Consider the following 23,423-nt stretch of genomic DNA (forward strand, 5'->3'; position numbering starts at 1 on the left):
TGATCGATGATGTAGAGTGTGCCTAAGGAGAGTCACATGGAGAGAAAACATTCTCTCAGGCTTTCACAGAGAGCACATTGGCCAAGCAATGGCCGTGATTCATCCACATGGCTGACACTGACAAAGCATCTACAATCTGAGGTACAGGGTCTCAGGATAAATCCTGAGGGGATTTGACTGATCTTATCATATCCAATAGCTACAATTCTTGTTACATAGGTCTTGCTTTATCTTGGTCTTAACCATTCAGCAGAAAAGTATAAAAACAAAGTACAGGAAATAAAAAGCCATGCGGTTATATTGAGCTGTAGGGGACTCAGGTCAACAACTTCTGACATTGCCAGGCAAGTATGTGGAAGACCCAATACTATTATGGAATACTGGACTATTTTGGAATATTTTGCTGAGTTCACACACCTATAATATTTAAATGATGGAACTAAACAAAAAAAAAAAGGGGATATAGATGAATGATCATTTTGTATCTGTGTATCCAAAATGGTTAGGCTAAATATATAGCTGCATTCTCTTAATTCAAGGAATAGAGGGATTTGTTCTAATAGTGTTTGTAAATAGGATATCATGTCTGCATCTTTTATAACAAATAATCACTAGGAAGTGTGCAATGTGTTAATTATTGGAACTGTCCTACCAATTTGATTTGAAACTGTCCCACTGCCATTTATTTCTCAATAAAATTATGGAAAAAAAATAAAAAAAGAACAAAAAGATGTTAACAGATGCAGCTTATATTCTCTCACTCCTGCTTTGTTGCTGTACTCTTTACTCTAGCTTTCCTCATTTGCTTTAGTGTGTGTGTGTGTGTGTGCGCGCGCGCGCGCGTTGATTTAAGCCTCCTTAAATCAACACTTGAAACAAAGTGAAACAGAGGTAGATAAATCTCTAAATTGAACTGAAGTGAAGAAAACATCATTATAACTAAACTGAAAAAACACAACTGTGCTTAAAGCAGCATGGTTCTCATCTGTATTAAGAGGAAAGTTGTACAGAAATCAATGAAGGAAGCAATAACAAAAAACATGACTGAGTGGAAGGGGGTCCCCACAGCAGAAATTCAGAAACCCAAACTGCAACACACACTGCAGAGTGCTGTGTGCACAACCGATGTTCTGATGCCCATCCTTTTAACATGCTCATGATGAGCCCGCACTTTCTAAAACTGGTTCCTACATTAAGTAGATTATAGCACCCTCAATGGTTTCAGAAAACCTCTAAAAAAAACCATAACGTTCTGGTGGAGTCATCACTTACAGACTGAGGAATATTCATCTGAACCACTTGAAACCAAAGGATTGCTGATTTTTTTCAGATTTTGGAACCATTGCACATGCACAATGAGAAATGGGGGTATGCTTGGACATGAAGCCCATTTATATATCTTTTTTTTCCATAATTTTATTGAGAAACAAATAGCAATGAGACAGTTTCAAACCAAACTGGTAGGACAGTTTCAATAATTAACACATTGCATACATTCCTCCCAGTGGTTAATTGCTGTACAAGATGCGGACATGATATCCTATTTACAAACACCATTTGAACAAATCCCTCTATTCATTAAGAGAATGTAACTATATATCTATCCTAACCATTTTGAATACACAGATACAAAATGGACATTCATCTGTATCCCCTTTTTTGTTAAGTTCCGTTATTTGAATATCATAGGTGTGTAAACTCAGCAAAATATTCTAAAAAGAGTCCAGTAGTCCATAATAGTATTGGGTCTTCCACTTCATTGGCCCATTTATATATCTTATACCACAGGTATGAGGGTAATTTTATATGATAGCTCTGATACTTTTGTGCAAGAAAGTTTCGTGGTACAGGATGCTTCACTTGTGCCTTCCTGTCAGAGTTCAAAATGTTTCTAATTTTAAATCTTTTGAGATTTCAGACTTATGCTGCACTAGAAGGGACAGTGAACTTACTGGGTAGTGTAAAGTTTGCCCACAGGCAAAATCAAGCTTTTAAAGTCATGTTAAACTGCTTACCTAATGTCTTCATCTGTGACAATGAAAGCTTTGCAGAGGGGTTGAGATGTGTTAAGCCACACAGCAGGGTTCTTTTCCACAGCAGCGGAGACTTGTCCTGTGATTGGTGCAGAGCTTGTGTGCAAAGCACTGGCAACAGCAGATAAAAGGGTCTCGTCGTTGCTACCTGGACCAACTCCTGCAGTTAAAAAAAGCACTACTTAAAGGAAAATGTTAAATGTGCTGAGCAAGACTAAGATTCACATGAGTTACAATAAGCAGTATTGTTGTGTTCAACTGACATCTACTTAAAATTATGCTAAGCCAAATCAGCAAAAGACAATGTAATATCCACTTAATAGATATTACACAACAGAAAATTAACATAAATCATCACAAAAGCTAAACATTTTAGTAAAACTTTAAAATACATTTTCACAAGCTTAAACTGTTGAAAAACTGGCTACATGTCCTCATGCAAGTTCAATTATTTAAACAGCATAAGTCCTTTATAAAGGTGCAGTACTTATGCATCCCTATTAATAGCTTCTCTTGATGACTTTAACATACATATCCAGCAATTTCCAGTGTTTTATACTCTTTGCTTCTCTTTGGAATAGTTTCTCTTGGTGACTTTTAAAATTATTTCTACTACTATTTCAATGCTTATCTTCTTTGTTTAGGAATTCAGTCCAAACATGTTGCACCTGCAGCTTTAACAACTTTTTCAAATGCCTAATAAAATACCAGGATAGCAGAATAACTACACACCCTGACTACGTGCAGGAGATACCGCAGCAAAATTTAAATGAATCGCTTATAAAGTCCTAAACTTGTTTAGTTAAAGCAATAATTCCTAAGAATATAAAAGCATAAGAATTTAACTGTGAAATATGAGCATTTTTGAGTAATCTACAATATATCAAGATTTAGAAGCTGAAGTTCCAATACTTGAAAAACAATGCTTCTTTATGACTCGAATTTACCACATGATTGACAGGTAGACTGGTAACTGAGTTCTCCACCCTAGATCCCACCAGTGGCTATTGCTGAGCCAAAGTGCATGTTCCCAGTGCTACTGAAGACAGCAGTTTGTGGAAGGATGGGCAGAAGAAAAGCAGTTAGTTGCTTTTTCAGTAAGAAAATAAGATAAAGAACAATTGTTGGAGCTAGATGCTGCTCTAAGCAGGAAGTTTGGGAGATCCTGATTATTGGCACTCAGTGCTAAAAACAACATATGGGTTAAATCGATAGCAAACCTAATCTAGAGCCAAAATATTTACAGAGAAAAAAAAAAAAAATCTCAGGTCATATACCACATGGAAGAATTGCTACAACATACAAGTTTCCCTTGCTTATTTGCCCTGAGTTTACTACAACACAACAGGAATGCCAACCAGCAAGCCATGTGACTCTACCAAAGTAAAGACCTGGGATCAATCTAAATCCATAGCACCTAACAGTGCCTTGTATCATTATAGAGCCAACTAAGGCACTTGATATATATCTGCTCAACTAAACTTAGATAATACCTTGAAGACCTTTAGGTAGTTCCATGGTTTTTATAATTTGTTCTGTTACATCTGATGCACTAAGTCCTTGTAGCCTCTTCTCCCAGAAAAGCTGTAAGGCAAAATATCACTGTTAATAGATGCATTCTTGAGACAAGAAAGTAGCGCATCGATGCTGTTGAATAATGAAATTTAAATCATTTCAATAGCTTCCTATAATTTTGTCAGTTTTTCCTTATAACAAGCTAAATGATATTCCAAACACAAATTATTTCAAAACATCATAACTCTTTCCACTGACATTACTCAAAAATGTTTTGTCATTTTATGTAATCTACTTAGTCATTGTATTATAAGTTGTTATATGCTACATACTACATAATAGTTCTTTATAAGATACTCAAATACAATTTGACTTTTTAAGAATTCATTTGTAATGAAATTTTCATGTTGAAATTTATCAGAAAAAAAGAAAAAAAAATATTTAGTAGCCCCTTTATCCAGTATCAGTAGGGAAAGACCACATGGGTGAGTTTTTTTTAAGATACTGATTTTAGCCCTTCAACATATTTTAAAGAGAAAAAAGAGCCATGTTTTCTAAAACATCTTAGGACATCCTTAGTTTTTAAACTGGATATCATGGTTATCAGGGATTCCTGGTTATGAGGAACCTGGATCACTGATCTGGGCAAAAGTAAGCATAATAAAAGGAGCCTCATGCTTTAGGGGGCTACTGAGGTACGCAAGTGCTTATTCAAACCATTTTGGCTCCAATAGTCATGCTTTTCTATGGTACACTAATTTTATACTTTAGTCTTTCTCCTCTTTAGCTTTCACCAATTTTCACTCATCCATCAGCCATACATGTATTAAGCTCCTACTATATGCTATACCTGTCCCATGGATGTAGAAGTGGAGAAGGTAGACACTGTCCCTGTACTCAAGCTTTATTTCTTTTTGAACTTGCTTCAGTTTCATGTTTATTGACAAAGATTTCCAGGACAAGATTATACAGGTCTTTCTGTCTCTAATCCTAAATGCCAGGATGCTCACAGTTGGTACTGCAGAAACATTGTATGACCAACTGAAAAGGGAGCCACTGGACTCAGCATGAGGATGAGACAGACGTGAAAACCAGACCAAAAGCCTAGATTGGGACCCACATAATGTGTGGCCCTGAACATGTTCTACAAATTTTTCAGATGTTCCAATGTGTTCTTCTATAAGTAAGGGAACAATGACTATCCCATCAGATTACTGTGAGGATTAAATAAGGCAACCTATGTAAAGCGCCTCTCATATAGTAGGCAAAAGTTCACTGAATTTACTTTTAGCAAATATAGTCTATTCTCATAGCTCCTTGGGTTTATGTTCTGACATCTGGACATAAGTAGAATATCACAAAATTGCCTTCCAGACAAATGAAGAGATGGATAACTATGGCAAAAGAGTGATACTTTAATAGTGATAACTTTAATACTAACACGGAGAACCTATATCAGAATGCTTGACTGTCCTCCAAAGACTGTGGTATACAGAAACATCTCCTCTACCCCCCTTCAAATTCTATCCCCACATATCAGTAGAGTATGACCAATATAAACAGGTCAACAAGCTGGCGTGAGTATATAAATCATGGTGTGTATAAAGATGTTGGATGAATGTAATAACTAAATACCACATAAAATGCTGACTTTCTGTTTACACTTAGCTACAGAAATATCTTTGTTTTGAATGTTATAGCCATAGAAAACAAAACACAGTTAAATATCTGGTCAATGAATGTAAAACCCATGGACATGTAAGTGTGTATCATGCATACATACATACATATATACATGCATATAGTCATCTGTTTGTATATGTGGGTTCTACATATAACTGATTTAAGCAACTACACTGGATAAGCTTTATTCCTTGTCATTATTCTCTACATAATACAGTATAATAAAAACTTGAATAGCATTTATATTGTCTTAAGTGTTTGTTAATGTTTGCTTGTTTGTTTATTCGTTTATTTATTTGGTACAGGGTCTTACACCACAGCTCAGCCTCGTAGTGATCCTCCTGTCTCAGCCTCTCCAGCACGTGGAATACAAGCATGTGTCACCACGCCCGGTTTCAGTGGCCAGCACAGCACTGGGCCATCACAGCATGGGGTACCAGGGATTGAACCCCAGTCCTTGCACTTGCCAGGCAGGCACTTAAGACTGCCGAGCTATCTCTCCAGCCTATCTTAAGTATTATAAATAACCTAAATATGATTTAAAGTGGAAGAGACGATGTGCATAGATTATACACCAACAATACACCATTTTATGTAAGAAACGTGAGCATCTGTACATCTGAGGATTTTGGTACAAGTATTAGGAGCAATTTCCTGAGGATACCAACAGATAGTAATGCACACTTATAATCCCAGCATTTGAGAGGCTGAGGCAGAAGAATCACAAGTTCAAAGCCAGCTTCATCTACATAGTGAGTTCAAGATCAGAAAGAAAAAAAAATACATATAAGTATATATTGAAATTGTGGACAGATATGACTGGTAATACTTAACAGCTAAAACTCCAATTTCAGATAGGGTAATTTTGAACCTATCTTCTTTAATTCTAAACCTTTAAATTTGTCATTACGAAGAAAAACAACACAAAAATTAGGAAATTTAGTAAAATAAATCTTGGACTGAAACACAGTTGTGTGACTGGATTGTATCAAGTACTCCCACACGCCATCTACCAGCCCTCCACTACAATCTGATACACACAGATGGAATCTGCACGTGTTCCTCCAATGCTAAAAGTACAGCAGCCAGAGTTCAGAAGCAGAAAAGACGTAATGATGCCTATGCCAAAAAAGAAGAAAAGTTGTGTGCGTCTCCAGAGGAGTCAGGCAGGGATTGGGGTGGGAGGGAGTTACAGTCCCTTGTATAAGAGCTTCCTAGATTTTACCTGTCCAATCCAAAGGCTTTCTTGGCTTAATCTTGCTGACTGGTATGACATGAAGTAATCAATAAATACAAAACTTAAAAGACCAATAATTTAATATGGAGGACCACCAAGATGGTGCTCCTTGAAAGAACAGTGTTTGGCTCCATTTTGGCTAAACCTGGCCCTATTTCTGTGTAGTGATATATTCAGATCTGGCTAGGATACTTCTTTATCTCCCTCAGTTGGCTTTCAGCAATGCAAATAGGTCTATCCAGGTGCTGCTGTGTATGCATGAGCTAGGCCTAGCGATGCCACACTGCCAGCCAGCAGACTGAGGCTGGACAAAGAATCTATGACATCTCAGGAAATGAGGATTACATATCAAAGCTGAGGAACTGACCCCCAAAACACAAGATACCCCCTCAAACTGGGTTACACAGAGTACTCCTTCCGTATCTCTTTCTCTGCACACCGCAGGGGTGCTATCTTGCCTGCCTCCTTTCTAGCCCACTCATGGCATTTCTGTACTTCCCACCATTCTCAGTCACATCCCCAAGCCACTGCCCTTTGCACAAATTAATAAAACCCAGGTTTGCCCCTTGGTCTAGCCATTGTTCAGGTTAGCCATTGTTCTGACTGGACTGAGGACCCCTTTGGGTCCCCACAACTACAAATAAACCTTAGTGTCTTTATTTTCACTGTGGGTTACACTGGAAGTGGTAGATTGGAATTACTTACTGGAATTCCATTAACTTTTCTCTGTAATTACAAATGTGGACTCCTCCAGACCACAACAAGGTCCAGAAGGGGTTCCTGTAATTTAACATTAGGAGCAGGTCTCAGAATGTGTTACTGTCCTGTTATTATACACCTTTTCTTATCCCCAGCAACCAGACACTAAGCGCTTTTACTATCTGCTCTTCGTCACCCTCCTACTGGATATAGATTTCATATGTGCATTGCCTCCCACTGCCAACAACATGCACTATCTAGCAAACCAGCTGATTAAGGATAAAACATATGATGGGACTAAAAGTCATCTAAAACCACAAGAGTCCCACCCTAAAGCATCACAGAGAGGGTAACTCATCTTGTGAGAAAGCAACTTATGAACTACTTCTGCAGCTCACAGCCTACCTTTTCTCCTCACAGGTCTCTCAGTCCTGCAGGACATCCAAAAACACACAGCTACATGTACTTTACCTATCTTAGCTTTCCAGAGGACAAAAGCTGCTGCTTTGGTCAGATGCGCAAGCAAATGTTTACCGAAAGAAAAACTAACCCATGACACAACAGTAACATTTTCATCTTTTAACTGCCGTGAATTTAACTTAGGTTTTGGGGATTTGTTCACTGGCCCTATGAAAAATATTCAAGAAGATGAAGAAGAAACTTGGACCCCTCCCCCCACACACACACACACTACCATCAACTTCCTCACAATCATTTGCACACACATGCACCTATTCTGATGTTCTAAACTGAGGCTGGTAATATTTATTATTATTAACCTCTACCTCCCTAATAATAACAAAAAACTTTATTAACATGTATTCCAAATGCATTTATCCTCTTTGGAGAAGTGAGAAGAAAATGGTTTATAATGAAAAAGTAATTAGAAGATCAACCCAAATTCAGTAAATGTTCTTTTAGTGCCCACTACATGCAAACTATTTTGCTGGGCACTTGGAGATGGTTGTTAGCATAACAGACAGCTGTTGCCCGAGAGAAACTTGCTGTTTGGCAAAAAGCAAACTGAACTCTATAAGGCAGGTTGCAATAATAAAGGTTCAAAGTGAACCTTAAATTGGGGGACTCTAGGAAGGTTTTTAGAAAGAAACAACTCTTTAAAAGATATGTAAGACCATGCCATATGCATACAGAAGAGGAAAAACTCTCTAGCCAAGAAAGGAGCGTAAGCAAAGGCCAGTGTCTCTAATGATTTTATATAGAACAGTAAACAAAGTGGCTTATTTTAAATGTATATTCTGAAGCTTCATTCTCAGGAAGTCAGTCCCATAGGTCTAGGATTAAGTAGCTAGCTTTATTTCTTTATAAGCACGTTGAGTTACTCTGATGCTGGTGTAAGTGCCTTGTTTGTTTTGGGGTGAGAAACTGGCAGTGGGATAGAAAGAACCATTAAACGGTAATCACCAACCTCTCCAAGTTTTAATCTTAACTATGCCAGATGACTAAAAAATATTATTTGATCTCTTGCTTGAAGAAAACTGGAGGGTGAAATATGTTTTACTATAATTTCAATGCTGAAGGACACGTATTGAGGTTATTTAAAAGACTATGTAATTGTTCAAGTGTAGAGAAAGAACTTATCCAATGTTTGGTTCTGCCAGTGAGACTAGACTCTGCATAAACTATCCTGAAGACACAGGAGGAAGGGAGGTAAAAGGAACTATTCTTTAGCCACCATGCCTTTTTTTGCCTCACAGGCCTGTTACAGTGCTAAGTGATTTAGGTACAGGAATTCAGTTACTTTTTCCTACAGCAGTTTGGAAAAGTAATTATTATTCCTATTACAGGGAAAGAAATTGAAGCCTGGAGAGGCTAAGTAACTTAAGGGTTACACAACTAGTTGGTGGAGCTGCTAGATGATTAAACAGTCCTGCTGCTATCAAATCAAAGGCTCTTGACAGATCGATACATGCTAAGAAACTATGAAGTTATTGTTAATGCACTTCAGGATAAGTATAACTATTTCAGGAAGCTGTGTTCAAACCCTAACTTTGTCACTAAGTAATAAATATTGCATAACTTGGCAATCCTAGATAACGGGTGCCTGATGCCTGCCTTCTCCTGTTGCAGAGTAAGAGGCGAGGCTGGTGATATATTCAGCTAAAACTAGTACAGCGTTTTAAGGAGATATCAAACTGTAAGTGGAGGTAATTCATAGGCTAAACCCTCCAAAATGGTTTTATATATATTTTCTACAAGTTACATTTCTTAGCTCCCAATGAAAATGTCAACTGCACAGCATGCCAAAATTTCATTCAGTAGATGAAAATTAAAGATTGAGATCTCTAAGAAAATACTTCTAGATAAATGACAATAACAATATGTGTGAAAAGTGCTTCATAAGATGAGGGTGAAAGGACTGATTTACTAAGTCTATGTTACTGAAGGCTTTGAGTACTGCTGTAAGTTGCAGTAACATTAGTTGCCATGACCACTCTGTGAATCATCTGTACCCATTATACCAACACTACTTTCAGCCACCATTACATTCCATTTAAAAAAGCATTGATGTATCTGTTTAGTAGTTTAAAAACTCACCAGGAATAAAGATGCCAATCTTTCATGTTTAATCATGACCTCAACTTGAGAGTCAACTCTACAGATAAGAATTTCTAATTTCTGAGTGACAGTGAATGAGACTGGGCCTTAAATTCAGACCAATCTATGTAGGGGCACTGGCCAGCAGTATGTATGAGATGGATATGCAGAGATAAGGGGCTTTTCAAGTCACAAGCTTAAAACCTCCCAGAATACATGATTAAACATTTAAAGGCAGTCTACTGGGCCACAAGTCATAGTAGGATCAAAATGCATTGCCTTAAGAAGGGAATGTTCAAGCCATTTTCCCCTTACCCCTCTCTCATTTAATTCAGTCAAGTCATTTACCAGCCCTTCCTCAGGTCCTATGTTTTTCCCTCACAGGATTCTCTGCCCTTTCTTCTTTCTTTGATTCTTGCTTCTTGATTCTATCAACAGGCTTCACTTCAGAGCTGTTGTTTGAAACTTTCTCAAACTGAGGAGTCTCGGCACTGACTGTAGCCCCTCTAGGCCTCTTGGTGCATGGATTGGACACTGACTCCAAGTCAATCATCCAAGCTTTGGTGCCATGCCATGGTCACAAACTGGCAGAAACCAACATTTAGATTCCTACTTTATCACTAGCTTTATGAACAGCTAACTTAAACTCTATATAGTTTCCTACTCTACAGAACTGGAAAATAAAGTAATATCAAAGCATTATAGAAATCAAATGTGGACAATTTATAAACATCTGAACATACCCGATACAGAATTCTATTTTTACAGATTTCTACATGTTGTAGCACACTATGGATCATACAATACAACAAATAAATAAGTAGTCACTTTAGTAAAATTAGTAAATATAAACAAAAAACTCTGAAAGACACTAGCAACTGAAAAGTCAGAGTACATGCATATGAATCTGCTCCTCTCTCTCAGCTGGAGATTCCTATTACTCTACTTTGGTAAGGATAACAAAATACTACTAACCAACCCTGATAGGTGGTGTGCTTAAAAGAGAAGAAAGAGGAAGAGTTTTAGAACACTCACAATAGCATCCTATAGGCAAGGTCACGGGGGACTGTGAGGTTCTTTATTCAAGTTGTATTAAGAATTTCAAGAGACAACAGAAGTTAAACCAAGCATGGAAACCTTCTAATTGAGGGGTTCTTCAAAGAACCAGGCCTACTGTAACTGAGAAGGTCATGTAAGTGCCTGCCAGGTGATGGTGGAATAGGGCAAAGGTAAGAGAAAGAATAAAGGAGCCCCTGGGCTGAGCAGCAGACCTTAGGAAAATGATGTAATATAATCTCATCCTGTGAATTTCCTCAACAAGGAAAGCAACACAAACTAGTCCTGGCTGGAACAAAGGGAACCCTCTCCTAAATGCTCATTAAAAGAACACAAGGAATTTTCCTCCCTGCCATTTCTTACTGGGAAGAGCCTCAAGGCTTTGCACAGCTGGGTGGTGAGGCTGAAAGGAGAGAAGCTCTGAGGACAGAAAAACCATCTCTGGAAGAATGGATTGAAGAACACCAGAAGTTTGTTCTAGTTCAAGTCCAGTGGATAAAGTGGGCAGCTTTTAATTAAGATTTGCCAAACTATAATTTTCTTGTTATTTTTAGTCTATCTGTTCTCATGTTGTGATGATAGTAAAGCTCAGAAAAACCTCAAAAGTACTCTGAGTTTGTTTCAAGAATAGAGTAGGAGAGAATCGAGGACTACAGACTGCATCTCTGTGCTGCCACAAATTAAGAAGGAAAAAACAATGCCCTAACCACTTCCAAAGGTATCTCTTTCCTGGCTTACTGGCATCTTGAGTCAGTAGTTTGCAGCATCTTTGAGCTGCACTTATTAAATGCCAATGGCACCTCCCAGTGGTAACAACTAAAAATGTCTCTGGACATTGTCAAATATAAAGTAAAGTTGGTTCAGATTAAGAAATGGTGGTCCAGGGGGCCAGGGAGATGGCTCAGTGGAATAAGTGCTTGCCTGGCAAGCTCAAGGGCCTGAGTTCAATCCCCAGTTCCGCAAAATAAAAAAGAAATGCTGATCCAGAGAGAGACAGACATGGAAAGGTGGGACAGAGGCCCAGATCTCAGAGAGAAGCAGTGGGGACAGCCCTCTGGGGCGTACGCCAACACTGCAGGATGCTGTTCTCTCTGCTTCGGAGAGACCCTATCCTGGGCTCCTCATTTCTGGATTTTGTGAGATTAGCCCACATTGGGTGCCTCTCTGTTCAATGACAACTATGGAATCAGGGAGTAGATGGTGAGGTGCACCAGTCAATCAGAGAGCAGAAAAAAGCAGAATTGGGAGAAACATTTATCTTAAAAGTTGAAATGCAATGTATTTTCTGACAGACGATAAACAATAAGTACTGTTAATAATTCAGACACTCCTTACGGCTGAATATCTGATGCATGGATTTTCTATTACACCCATTATGTTACAAAGTGTCTATTACAGAGGAGGCAAGGGTTCAGCATCTAGAAAATGTCCAACTGTACAGATTTTAGGAGGTCTCTACCGCAGGATCAGCCTAGAAACACCAATCAGAAGTCCTATGAATGTCCTCCCTCCACCTCAGGTGTCACCTTCCCTCAAAGAAATAATAATCCTGCTGCCTTGAGGTTGTCCCCTTCCCCATATTCTTAATCTCTTCCTCCTCCTGAGCTTGTCTTATCATTTTGTCCAACTTTTGTCACAGTCCCATCTTTCCCCTTCCTTTCTTGGGCTTCTTCCCTTGAAACGACAAGTACACTAAATAGGACAACCTCAATTCATGGTGTTTCTGTCTCAAACCATGTCTATCTCCCTCCTACAAGAGGAAAGACTGGTCTCACTTCTTTACTCCCCATTCCTTCCTTTCTAATTCAGACTCTGACCCAACTGCTACATTAACTCTGACCTTGCCCAAGGTTACCACACCCAATACCGACTCATAAGAGGACTTCGCTTTTTATGGTGGTTTTCTGGATACGCTGGCAGTTTCCACTACTGTTAAGCCACAAAGCAGAACACCTAATAGTAATTAGCAAAGAAAAATGATTATAAGCATTTTTTTCCTTTTGAATCAAAAATGTTTAAAAGCAAAAGATGTGATATATCTTTTAAAGTATGTAACAAAAGTATTAGTTTTCTATAAAATAGAAAAAGTGAAGTTACTCTAAAAACATTATTGAGTTTTACTCTGCACATTTTTCACAACTGTGAAGAACATCAGGCTAACACACTTGCCAACTCAGCATCTAGCAACACAGCGCAGACATTAAGTCATAGCTTGCACTCACCTATCTGTGGGAAGAATCTGTGGCTCAACCAAGGGGCTACACACAGCATGATGGAGTTCTGGCCTCGCAGCTAAGTGCTCTGGTCCTGGCTCAGCCATTTAAATAATTTGTTATATTAGGCAAATCATCTAGCCTCTTGAGTATGTTTTCACCAGTGAACTAGAAGTACTAGTACCTGTCATATCTATTACAAGCTATCAAAAAAATATATAAGAAAAGTCTTTGAAAATAAAAATTTTATCAAGTTGTTCAGAATTTTTTTTGTTCCGATTACATAAATTCAAAGACTATCTTATTTTTAAGACACATTTACTAAATTTAATACAATAAAGAATAGGAGCTGGAAATACAGCTCAGTGGCAGAGAGCTTGCCTAGCCAGGTCCTGCATTCAATTCCCAAGTCTATTAAATTAATTCATTAATAATAGGATTTTGCCACATACTTGTAGACTAAAGCAAAATCCAGAAAGTAGTTTATTTTCACTGACTTAAAAAAGTTAAATCTGCCAAACAACAGCTTAAAGCTATCCAGATGAAGGACGATGTTTCTGCCCAGAAAGCATTCACTATTTAGATTTAAAATTCCTCTATTTCAAATCAACAAAATATAGCATTTCAGTTCTCTAGTTATGGTTAGAAAATATGACTTAGACCATGGCCTACAAACATAAAGGTTAAATACGAAAAACCCCTTGTTTTGTCATGGCGTCCTAGATGGAAAGGGCTAAATAATGACCAGAAAATCATGATGCAGAGCAAACACTGATTTATGTGGCTGCATATTTACACTGCAATCTCTTGTTGAAGCAAACAATAATGACTTGGACTAAAGAGGACAGAGGAATGGAGTAGAAAACAAAAGTCAGGGCTGTTGAAGATGAAGTAGCAGTAAACCTTTGCTGCGGTTGTCTCAATTTTGCCATGAATGCTTTCTAACTACTCTTCTCAAATACCTAAAAAGTACAATTATCTTACATCATTGTCATTGACCATGGACTCATTCACAGTGTCTCCTTCATGTGCTATTCCCATAGAAAGGTTGTAGTATTTTTTATGGGTATAGAAGTTCATATAGGGACATAATTATGTTTATTCTCTTTTCATGTATTTATCACTTGTCAGTATACTCAGAATCATCTGTTCAGTATCTACCCTCCTTATAAGATTGAAAGTTCCATAGGGCAGAATGCAGGTCTCACTTCTTTGCTTACATAATATTTATAATGTATCCAACAATATAGAAGATGTAATCAAAATACATGAATATTTAAATTTTTAAAAACATATTGCAATAATAGACACATTACTACAAATCGCCCTCAAAATACTCCTGGTTACTTTGGGAATACTTATCCCATCATTATTGCTACTTTTTGAAGCAGTTCTGTAAATCCTCTTTGGTGAGTGTTCTTAGGAGGTATAATCAAAAATATAATAAATGCAGCTAAGCACAGCAAGAAGAAAGGATTGTAAAACATCATTATGATGTGTCCTCATCCATCATATTCATTGTACCTAGCATCATGCAATTTCTGGCTTTTCCCAACAAAATGACTGTGAAAATTATGAACTGATTAAGGAAATCAAGACAAGTACAACATGAGCCAGCCAGATAGCTCAGCAGACTAAAGTGCCTGCTTAGACAGACGTTGGGACCAGGTTTGATCCCCAGCATGCAGTGCTAGCCCCACCCCGGGGGCATGCTGAGACAGCAATTGAGATGGGGTGTGGTGGTGCATGCCCATAATCCCAGCACTTGGGAGGCTGAAAACAGGATCATTACAAGTCCGAGTTGTGTAGTGAGACCCTGTAGTCTCTGTACTAAATAAAAAATAAAAATAAAAAGCACAACAGTACAACTAAAGTGATGAAAGAGAGTTGCCAGTATTGTTTTAGGAAGTGACAAGAATGATTGGATAAATGTGTTCATTGTAAGGGGGAGTACTTTGATGAAAATCAATAGGTGATACACATACTGGTACAAATATTACAAATTAAGTGAGGCCAGTCAGGAAAGCACAGAAATAAAGAAGGTCTTCTTGGTAAGTCATCCTAAGGTGTTCTCACTTGATCTTAAAACCAACAGAAGCATCAAGGGCTTTCAACAGAATACTACCAGATTTCCATGTCAGAAGCACTTCTTGTGTATTAAGAAGTAATGGAGAGGAGAAAGGACAGAAACAGGAAATAAAATGATGCTCACGATGTGTAAGGATGGAGCAAAGGAACATTCAGAAGGTAGGGTTAATAGGACTTGTTGACTGACTAGAAGTTAGAAAATTCAAAGATTCTCAGGTTTAGGCCCAAACAAGGTATTGAAAAGGGATGCTTTTTCAGAAATAAAGCAAACAGAGCAGGTACGACAGGATGCTGAAAAATAAAGGAGGGGCACTGGTAACATTTCCAAGGGAAAATTTAATAGGTGAACTGCATCAAGCTCAAGACGCAGGCATGGGAATCATTAACACGCAGGTGGGTAACTGATGCTTTGAGGAAGAATGAAATCCATGGAAGGGCTGCAAACAGAAAAGGATGCATAACATATCCTAGGAAACCTCAAATATGTAAAAATCTACAGAACAAAGAACTTAACAGAGGAGTTGAGAAAAAAACAAATAATGAAGAAAACCAAGAAAATACCATGTCACCCCCGAAAAGATGGTGCTGTACTTCAGGGAGGTAGTAGGAGTCACAGTACCTAATACAAAAGCAGCTCAAGTGACTTAAGGACTGAACATAGTCCTGTCAATTGAGCCATGATGATCACTAATCTGGATTGAACAATTTCAGTAGTAACGTAAGAATAAAAGTTATACTTCAGAAATATAAAAACTGGGGCTGGGGAGATGGCTCAGTGGAATAAGCACTTCCTTGGCAATGCAAGGGCCTGAGTTCAATCCCCGGTTCAAAAAAAAAAAAAAAGAGGAAATATAAAAACTGAGTGAGAGATAAAGTACTAAATGTGCACACACATAATAAGATGTTGCACTACAAAGGGAAAAGAAAACAAATTTTAAAAAGCAATATGGATTAAAGTGAGGGGGTTTTTTTGTTGTTGTTGTTGTTGTTGTTTTTTGAGACAGGTAAGACCTTAAAATATTGCAGTGCTTTAGGGAAAAAGCCAGCCTTCTTTGAAGCTGAGAATAAAAAGTAGTTGACTTATTGTACGGGGTAAAGTGTCTGAGAAGATAAAAGGGAACGTTTCAATAGCACAGATGTCACAATCCAGTTCAAAGGGGTAATAAATAAGCCACATACTGGTTCAAAATCTTCTAAACATTTCTTATTTATAAAATTAAACACGAATGTCTCAGTCTGTTCAATTTTACAAGTATTCAAATATACATTTAAAATGAAATACCTTTATAAAATATTCAATTACAAAAATGTTTTGATAATATACAATACATAGAAGGTAAGCTAAAACGAATGGATATAACTTGATGATCTTTTAATCTGATACAACTCTTTGGAAATCTGTTTGATGGTGTATATCAAAAATCATAAATATCTATAATAATTGTATGTATTTCTGGGACTATAACCCAAAGAAATATAGTAAAATATATAAAGAAACTTACACACATAAAGAAACTCACTGAACTGTTGTATCTAATAGTGAAATATTTAAGTAAATCATAAGCTAGCACAATATGCAAGTGCTGGCATCATATACAATACAGTTAACTGAAAAATTATAGACACAAATTACATAAAACTGTGAATTTTAGTCTTCAGCATGCAGAAAGCCAGTTTTCCAGCACCATTCATTAAAGAGGCTATCTTTCTTCCAGTGAACATGTTTGGTCCCTTTGTCAAAGATAAGGTAGTCAAGTATGTGCACAGTTATGTCTGGATCTTCTAATCTGTTCCATTGACCCTTAGGTCTGTTTTTTGGTTTGGGGGGGGGGTCTTTTTGCCAGTACCATGCTGATTTTATCACAGTAGGTTTATAGTATAATTTCAAGACAGGGGTTTTAATGTCTCTTGCCTTTCCTTAGTTGCCCAGGATTGTTTTTGTTAAGTTTCCTCTGCTTCCAGATGAATTTTAGGAATGTTTTCTCTGGGTCTGGGAGGTACACTAATGGTATTTTAATCAGGATTGCCCTGACTCTGTATAACAATTTGGAAAGTATGGCCATTTTCATGTTGGTTCTTCGTATCCAGAAGCAAAGGATATCTTTCCATTTTTTGAAATTGTCTTCCATCTCTTTTTTCAGAGTACTGTAATTTTCACTGTATAAATTTTTTTACTTCCCTTGTTAGACTGATTCCTAAGTATTTCATTTTGGGGGATGTTATTGTGAAAGGTGTGGTTTCCATAATTTCTCTCCATGTGTTTGTTGTCTGTGTACAGAAATGCTACTGAATTTTGAATGTTGACTTTGTGTCCTGCTATGCTACTGAATTTGATTTCTAAATCTATAAGTCTCACGGAGTCTTTGGGTCTTCTATGTACAGTATCATGTCATCTGCAAATAATAATTTCACTTATTCCTTTCCAATTATTATGCCTTTTATTTCTCTTTTCTCTAATTGCTCTGGCTAATGTTTCCAGAACTATATTGAATAGGAAGGGTGACAGTGGATATCTTTGTCTTGTTCCTGATTTTAAAGTGAAGGCTTTAGTTTTTGTCCATTTAGTATGATGTTGGCTATTGATTTATCATAGATGGCTTTTATCAGGTTGAGATAAAGACCATCTATTCCAAATGACTTGTTTTTTTTCTACTCCAAATTTATTATGAAAAAAAGCAAAAGATAAAATGTTAAAAAGTTGTAAAGTCTGGCATTTAAGGAAACATGCACATGACTACTCTTAGTTACAATTATTTCCCATAAACATCCTTACTTCCACCCAATTTGTCTCCCCATTCTTACTTATTCCCAAGTAATAGCTTTGCAAAGGCTGGAATGTTCTTTCTCTCCTGTTTGTTTTCCTAAATCCCAGTTAATCTTCAAAGTCCAGCATACATCTCAATTCTGAAGTTTGCCCCAAACCTCCGAGCCACAGTAAGTGCCCTCTTTATGAGCATCTATAGCACCTGTCTGGAGCATTTACTTGGCACTTTAGGGAGTGTGATACAGAGCAAGGCTTTAGCGTACACACATCATCTATTTTTTTTCTACTCAAATAGGCAATTTTTCTGCCATGGCACTCTATGTTTGATTTCTTTTTATTAATGTATTTCTTAATCATAAAAATAGTATGAGACTACAGTAGATATAACTGTCAGAGTTTAAAAACTAAATGTTACTAGAACGCCTGAAATGAATAATAATTTTCTATATTATAACTAAATATTAAAATATTTTTAAGTTTTCACACAGTATCTTTAAAGTGCATATAATTTTAAAACATCTTTTATCTGGAAAGTGTCTTCCAATATATTTTATTAAAATATTCATTCTAGAAGAAAGGGCTGACTTTGGGGAGGGAGCAAAAGAAAGTTTAACATTCCTTGGAAGAAGGACTAGGAAAAACAAAACAAACTAAAGATTCACGGGTGCTCCTATACTGGCTTTACATGTTGACTTCTACAAAAAAAATGAATATTGGGGCTGGGGAGATGGCTCAGTAGGATAAGCGATAGAAAGGCAAACGCAAGGATTTGAGTTCAATCCCCGGTTCCGCCTTAAAAAAAAAAAAAAAAGAATATTGTAAAAAAAAATGGAATATTCATAAAGTATCAAAAACCCTGAAAACCTACCATCCTATAATTTAATAATTAAAATGAAAATGTGGTAAGTAGAAGATGAAATTTCTTCAATGTGAGGATAAAAGACAAGAGACCTGGAAGTATCAAAGATGACACTATTAAAGAAGTAAGAATTAGAAATGTGAGTTCTTTACATACTGAGAGACATAAATTAGGAAAGATTCCCTTACCAACAAATCACTAAGACTAAAAAGGATCTTGGGATAGGTTTTAAGCATGTGGTTTAAAAAAGACATTTCGGTGATATTGCTGTTTGTCATGATAAGTTGGCAGACTGTCTGCCACCTCATTCCAGGTTTCTTTACAATATAATGAAAAACTGTACAAAATATGTTGACACTATATATAAATACCTAGCTTGTTCACCATCATAAACAGGCTTTATACTTTTTTCTATTGTTTACAATTTTAATTACATGCAGAAATCACTATTGAATGCTGTACTGAGTTATTTAATGTAACTTTTTTCATACATTAAATTGTACTTCTATTTTTTTTCTTTTCTTTTTTTTTTTTTTTTCTTTTTTTTTTTTTGGCAGAACCAAGGATTGAACTCAGGCCTTGCACTTGCCATGGAAGCACTTATTCCACTGAGCCATCTCCTCGGCCCCTTAATTTGTACTTTCAAAGCTATTAAGTCAATCAATACACTAGAAATTCATACATATTTTACAGGATTCATACTACCCTGCCATATCAGCATGGAATGTTTGTTTCATAAAACAGAATTACTAAATTTTATGACAGATTTTTCACCAAAATTAATCATTTCAAATCTATTGAAGGTAGAGCTTAGATTAAAATCCAAACATATAATCCCAACTCTAGGCTTTAAAACTCAACACTCAGGGTTGGGGAGACAGCTCAGTAGAAGAAGCATTTGCCTGGAAAGTGCAGGGTCCTGAGTTCAATAAAAAAAAAAAAAAAAAAAAAAAAAAAACCCTCAACATTCTTTAAAAAATTACCACTGACTTAGATATCTTACTGTAATAATGTGATATGGTCAAAGAAAAAATGTTATCTATAAGAACTTCAAAGAACAGAACCTTTATTGTCTAATTCATTTACTGAATAAAATATAACTTTACCACATTGAATATGCAATTTATATTATCAATATAGTTTAGTTTAATGAAGTGAGGAGCAGCAGAGTTGGAAGGAGCATATTTGTTCATGTGTATTCTGTCAACTACTACTCAGTAATGGTTGGGCAGCAGTCATCTACCTTATATATGTAAAAATACAATTAAAACTACCATCTGTCCTTTGCCAACAAACCTAAATCTAAACTAGAATAGTCAAGGTTACAAATCATACTTTTTAAAATACTAATTTAAAAACTGTCTCTTTAAATCTCTCCTGTATTTGACAAATGCACAGCCTACAGTTTGGAATTCTACAACTAACACAATAGTCAAATATTACCTCAACTCTACTGTTGAAAACAATGAAAAGGAAAAGACCCCTAAAAGGTCTCAGTATGATTAATCAAAAGTATCCAGTAAATATTGTCAAATTAAGTAGGAATAGAGTGAAAAACAGACCATGTTTCAGGAGAAGTAAGCTACTATATAATTTTAACACCTGTTTTATGCAAGCTAAAAGGAGGAATAAACCCTCAAAAGAGCTGAGTTAAAATGACATTAAGGTTTTCAGTGAGAGAGGGAAGGGAAGGGGCTTTACCTTTGTGCCACACAGTTTTTACTTTAGAATCATCTCAAAAACCATAATAGAAGAAGGATAACTCAAAACTTCAACATTCCAAAAAACAAGCAGCACCTAGTCCTATTCAGTTTTTAAATTTCAGGTTACCAGTATCTCTACAGACAACTACATATTCAGTATAGTTACTATTTAAAAAAAAAAAAAAAAAAAAAAAAAAAAAAAAAACCCTCTGGATTTAGGTGAAGAAAACAAAATTAAAATAACCCAAAATGTTCTAAGAAATTGTTCTTTAAACAAAACACTTGGGTGTGCAGACAACACTGAGAATGATTTGGCAAAGAAAAGATGAGGATAAGCTACTAAATGCTATCTGTTCTCAGTAAGACAAATCAAATTTCCAATGTGGAATGGTGTTATTAAAGATTATATTCTACCTTTATCTTTTAGGATTTTTGATGCAAACTATTTTACCCAATTACATACTTCAGAAAATTTCAATTAATAAAAATCCTTGTGAGGAAATGATTATTAAACCACAAAAAGCCAAAGGACAAGAAGTTGAAGACTTTAGACAGTATCTAAGAAAGAACACAGCCAGGGAATGGTTTAACAAGGTGGCCAAAGTTCAGAATGGCAGAATCCCTTTCCTGCTATAATGAATATGCTAAAACTACCAGCAGTTTTGTGACTATCCTGAGTGCATAGTAAAATAGAAGGGAAAAGCCTCACATAGAAAGTTGAATGGCCCAAAGAAACCCTACGTGCTGGTAAGAGCCTAAAGGCACATGCAGGTACGCATCTTTTATATTGGATGTGATACACTTACATGGCCCCTGTTGAATCTCTTGGGGACCAACAGTAAAGCAAGTTTAGAACTTCAAATCTTGAGACATCTATAGCAAGATGCTGATCCAATGTGGCTCCAAATATCTTCTGTTTTCCTGGCTCACCTGAAGAGGAAAAAACACTACAGAGGATGTGGGAACTGAATTTCTTTAAGTAGTTTCTTCTAGAGCAACTGTCTGAAAGTTTTGGCCCACTCCTTTATGAAGTCTGGAGATGAAACACTTGAAGGACTAGTGAAAACCAAATTCAAATGAAAAGGTGGAGTGAGATATCTGAAGGGGAACAGGAAAGCAAGCTGAGGTAAACCTGTGTTTCCAATCCTGTGGGAGGAGGCAGAGACAGGAGAGGGGAAAAACGCGCAGCTGTTTCTCCCTCAGCTCCCTCACCCAATAGTTACTAGAACTTCATTAAGCACCTAAGCTTTTGGTCACAATCAGGGAGTGAATAAGCAATAGCACATGGAAGGGTAGCATCTTCAAGTCTCCCTCATCTGGCTGTATGGCATTATTTTAAGCAGTAGGGAGGCCTTTCAGATAATATCTTTCTCCTAAGAAAAGACTACGGTGAAATTCAGCTTGAAACAAAGAAAGAGAAAAATAAATTGCATTTATTCAAAAATGAAAGTCAGAGGACAATAAACTATCATTGATAATGTTTATCTAATTCTGTTTTCGAAAAGGGGTGGGACAGATTTCACGAAATAAATCAGAATCCAAAAAAAAAAGGCTTCCAAAAAGAAAATATTTTTTAACTAAGCAACAAACAGGCTTTATCCTTCTACAAGATACTACCCCTAAGAAGATAATTTTGAAGAGTGTGATTAGCAGAACCAAATATATATTAGTATAACACAAAAAGTATGAAATTATAGTCCATTTTAATTATTCATTTTTAATTAACTTTTAAATGTTCTCAAAACATTTTACCTAAATTTTATATTACTATAATTATTCTCCAGCATTCATGTTAACAGTCTATGACACAAAAGTTTTATTTCCAAATATGTTCCACTTTAACCAGAATACACGTGAACTCTGTCTAATAAAAAATACTGTACCAGAATTTTCTGAAAAATACATTTGGAGGATGAATTCGATCCTTACCTGACGTGGTTGTTCATTCATTCGTTGTGGGTCTGATTTCACTTTATTACTAGGATGGTTTGTAACTTTGGTTACTGGTTGTTTGAAAATTGATGCTGTTTGTCTAATCGGCAACGTTGTATTCAAATCTGGTTTACCCTGTAAATACAAGTGTTTTCATTAGTATTATATGTAAACATAATTAAATGATTTAACTCAATATTACTTTAAATCAGATTATTCAAAATTCTCAGTATCACAGCATTTTAAATACTTTAGAAATACATTTTAAAACACTTCATAGGGCCTGATAGCTCAGCGAACTAAAGTGCCTGCTTAGACAGAGCACAGTGGCCGGGGTTAGATCCCCAGCATGCTGTGTCGGCCCTGCTCCTGGAGTTCACCGAGATGGCAACTGAGATTGGGCATGGTGGTGCACACCTGTAATCCCAGCATTTGGGAGGCTGAAAACAGGAGAATCACTATGATTCTGATCTATGTAATGAGACCCTGAAGACCCTGTAGAGTGTCCTAAATTTAAAAAAAAAAAAAAATTAAAAAAATAAAACTTCATTAGGTAAGAAATTTGGCTCATAACAAATATGTATTTTTAAATGTAAGAAAATTCTCTGCACAAAATTTTAATTAATTAAACAAAGTACTAAAGATTTTTAGGGGCCAGGGAGATAGCTCAGGGTAATAAGAGCTTGCCTGGCAAGCACAGAGTCCTGAGTTCAATCCCCAGTACCACAAAAAAAAAAAAAAAAAAAAAAAAAAGATTTTTATATGACCAAATATGTGTGGGTTAGAAAAAGAATGAATGTTAAGGACAATAAACAAGATAGCAATAATTTCTATACTCTGAAAATATAAAAAATATTGAGATTAAATATTTTTGAGCATTAACCTAACCACCAGTCAAGAGGTCAGGATTACATAAAATCACATTAAGTTAATTTCCTTTTTAATCACATGAATTTCCTTTTTAGTATAAAACAATTGTTTGTTTTTTTTTTTTTTCTCTACAGTTTTATTGATAAACATATAGCAATGAGACAGTTTCAAATCAAATCGGAAGTACAGTTTCAACAAATAATACACTGCATATA

The 23,423-nt window shown here is 36.4% G+C and overlaps 1 protein-coding gene across 1 annotated transcript in view; it reads right to left on the reverse strand.

Annotated features, from left to right (window-relative positions):
- Positions 1-23,423, reverse strand: part of Mbd2 (methyl-CpG binding domain protein 2) — a 70,482-nt gene that overhangs the window by 10,728 nt on the left and 36,331 nt on the right. The window contains exons 4-6 of the mRNA XM_004623728.2: positions 22,336-22,473; positions 3,527-3,617; positions 2,016-2,193 (exon numbers count right to left, since the gene is read on the reverse strand). Of these exons, the coding sequence (XP_004623785.1) occupies positions 2,016-2,193; positions 3,527-3,617; positions 22,336-22,473 (407 nt within the window). The remainder of the gene's footprint in view (positions 1-2,015; positions 2,194-3,526; positions 3,618-22,335; positions 22,474-23,423) is intronic.

Source organism: Octodon degus, unplaced genomic scaffold, assembly GCF_000260255.1.
Source record: "Octodon degus isolate 3935 unplaced genomic scaffold, OctDeg1.0 scaffold00003, whole genome shotgun sequence".
Classification (NCBI taxonomy): domain Eukaryota; kingdom Metazoa; phylum Chordata; class Mammalia; order Rodentia; family Octodontidae; genus Octodon; species Octodon degus.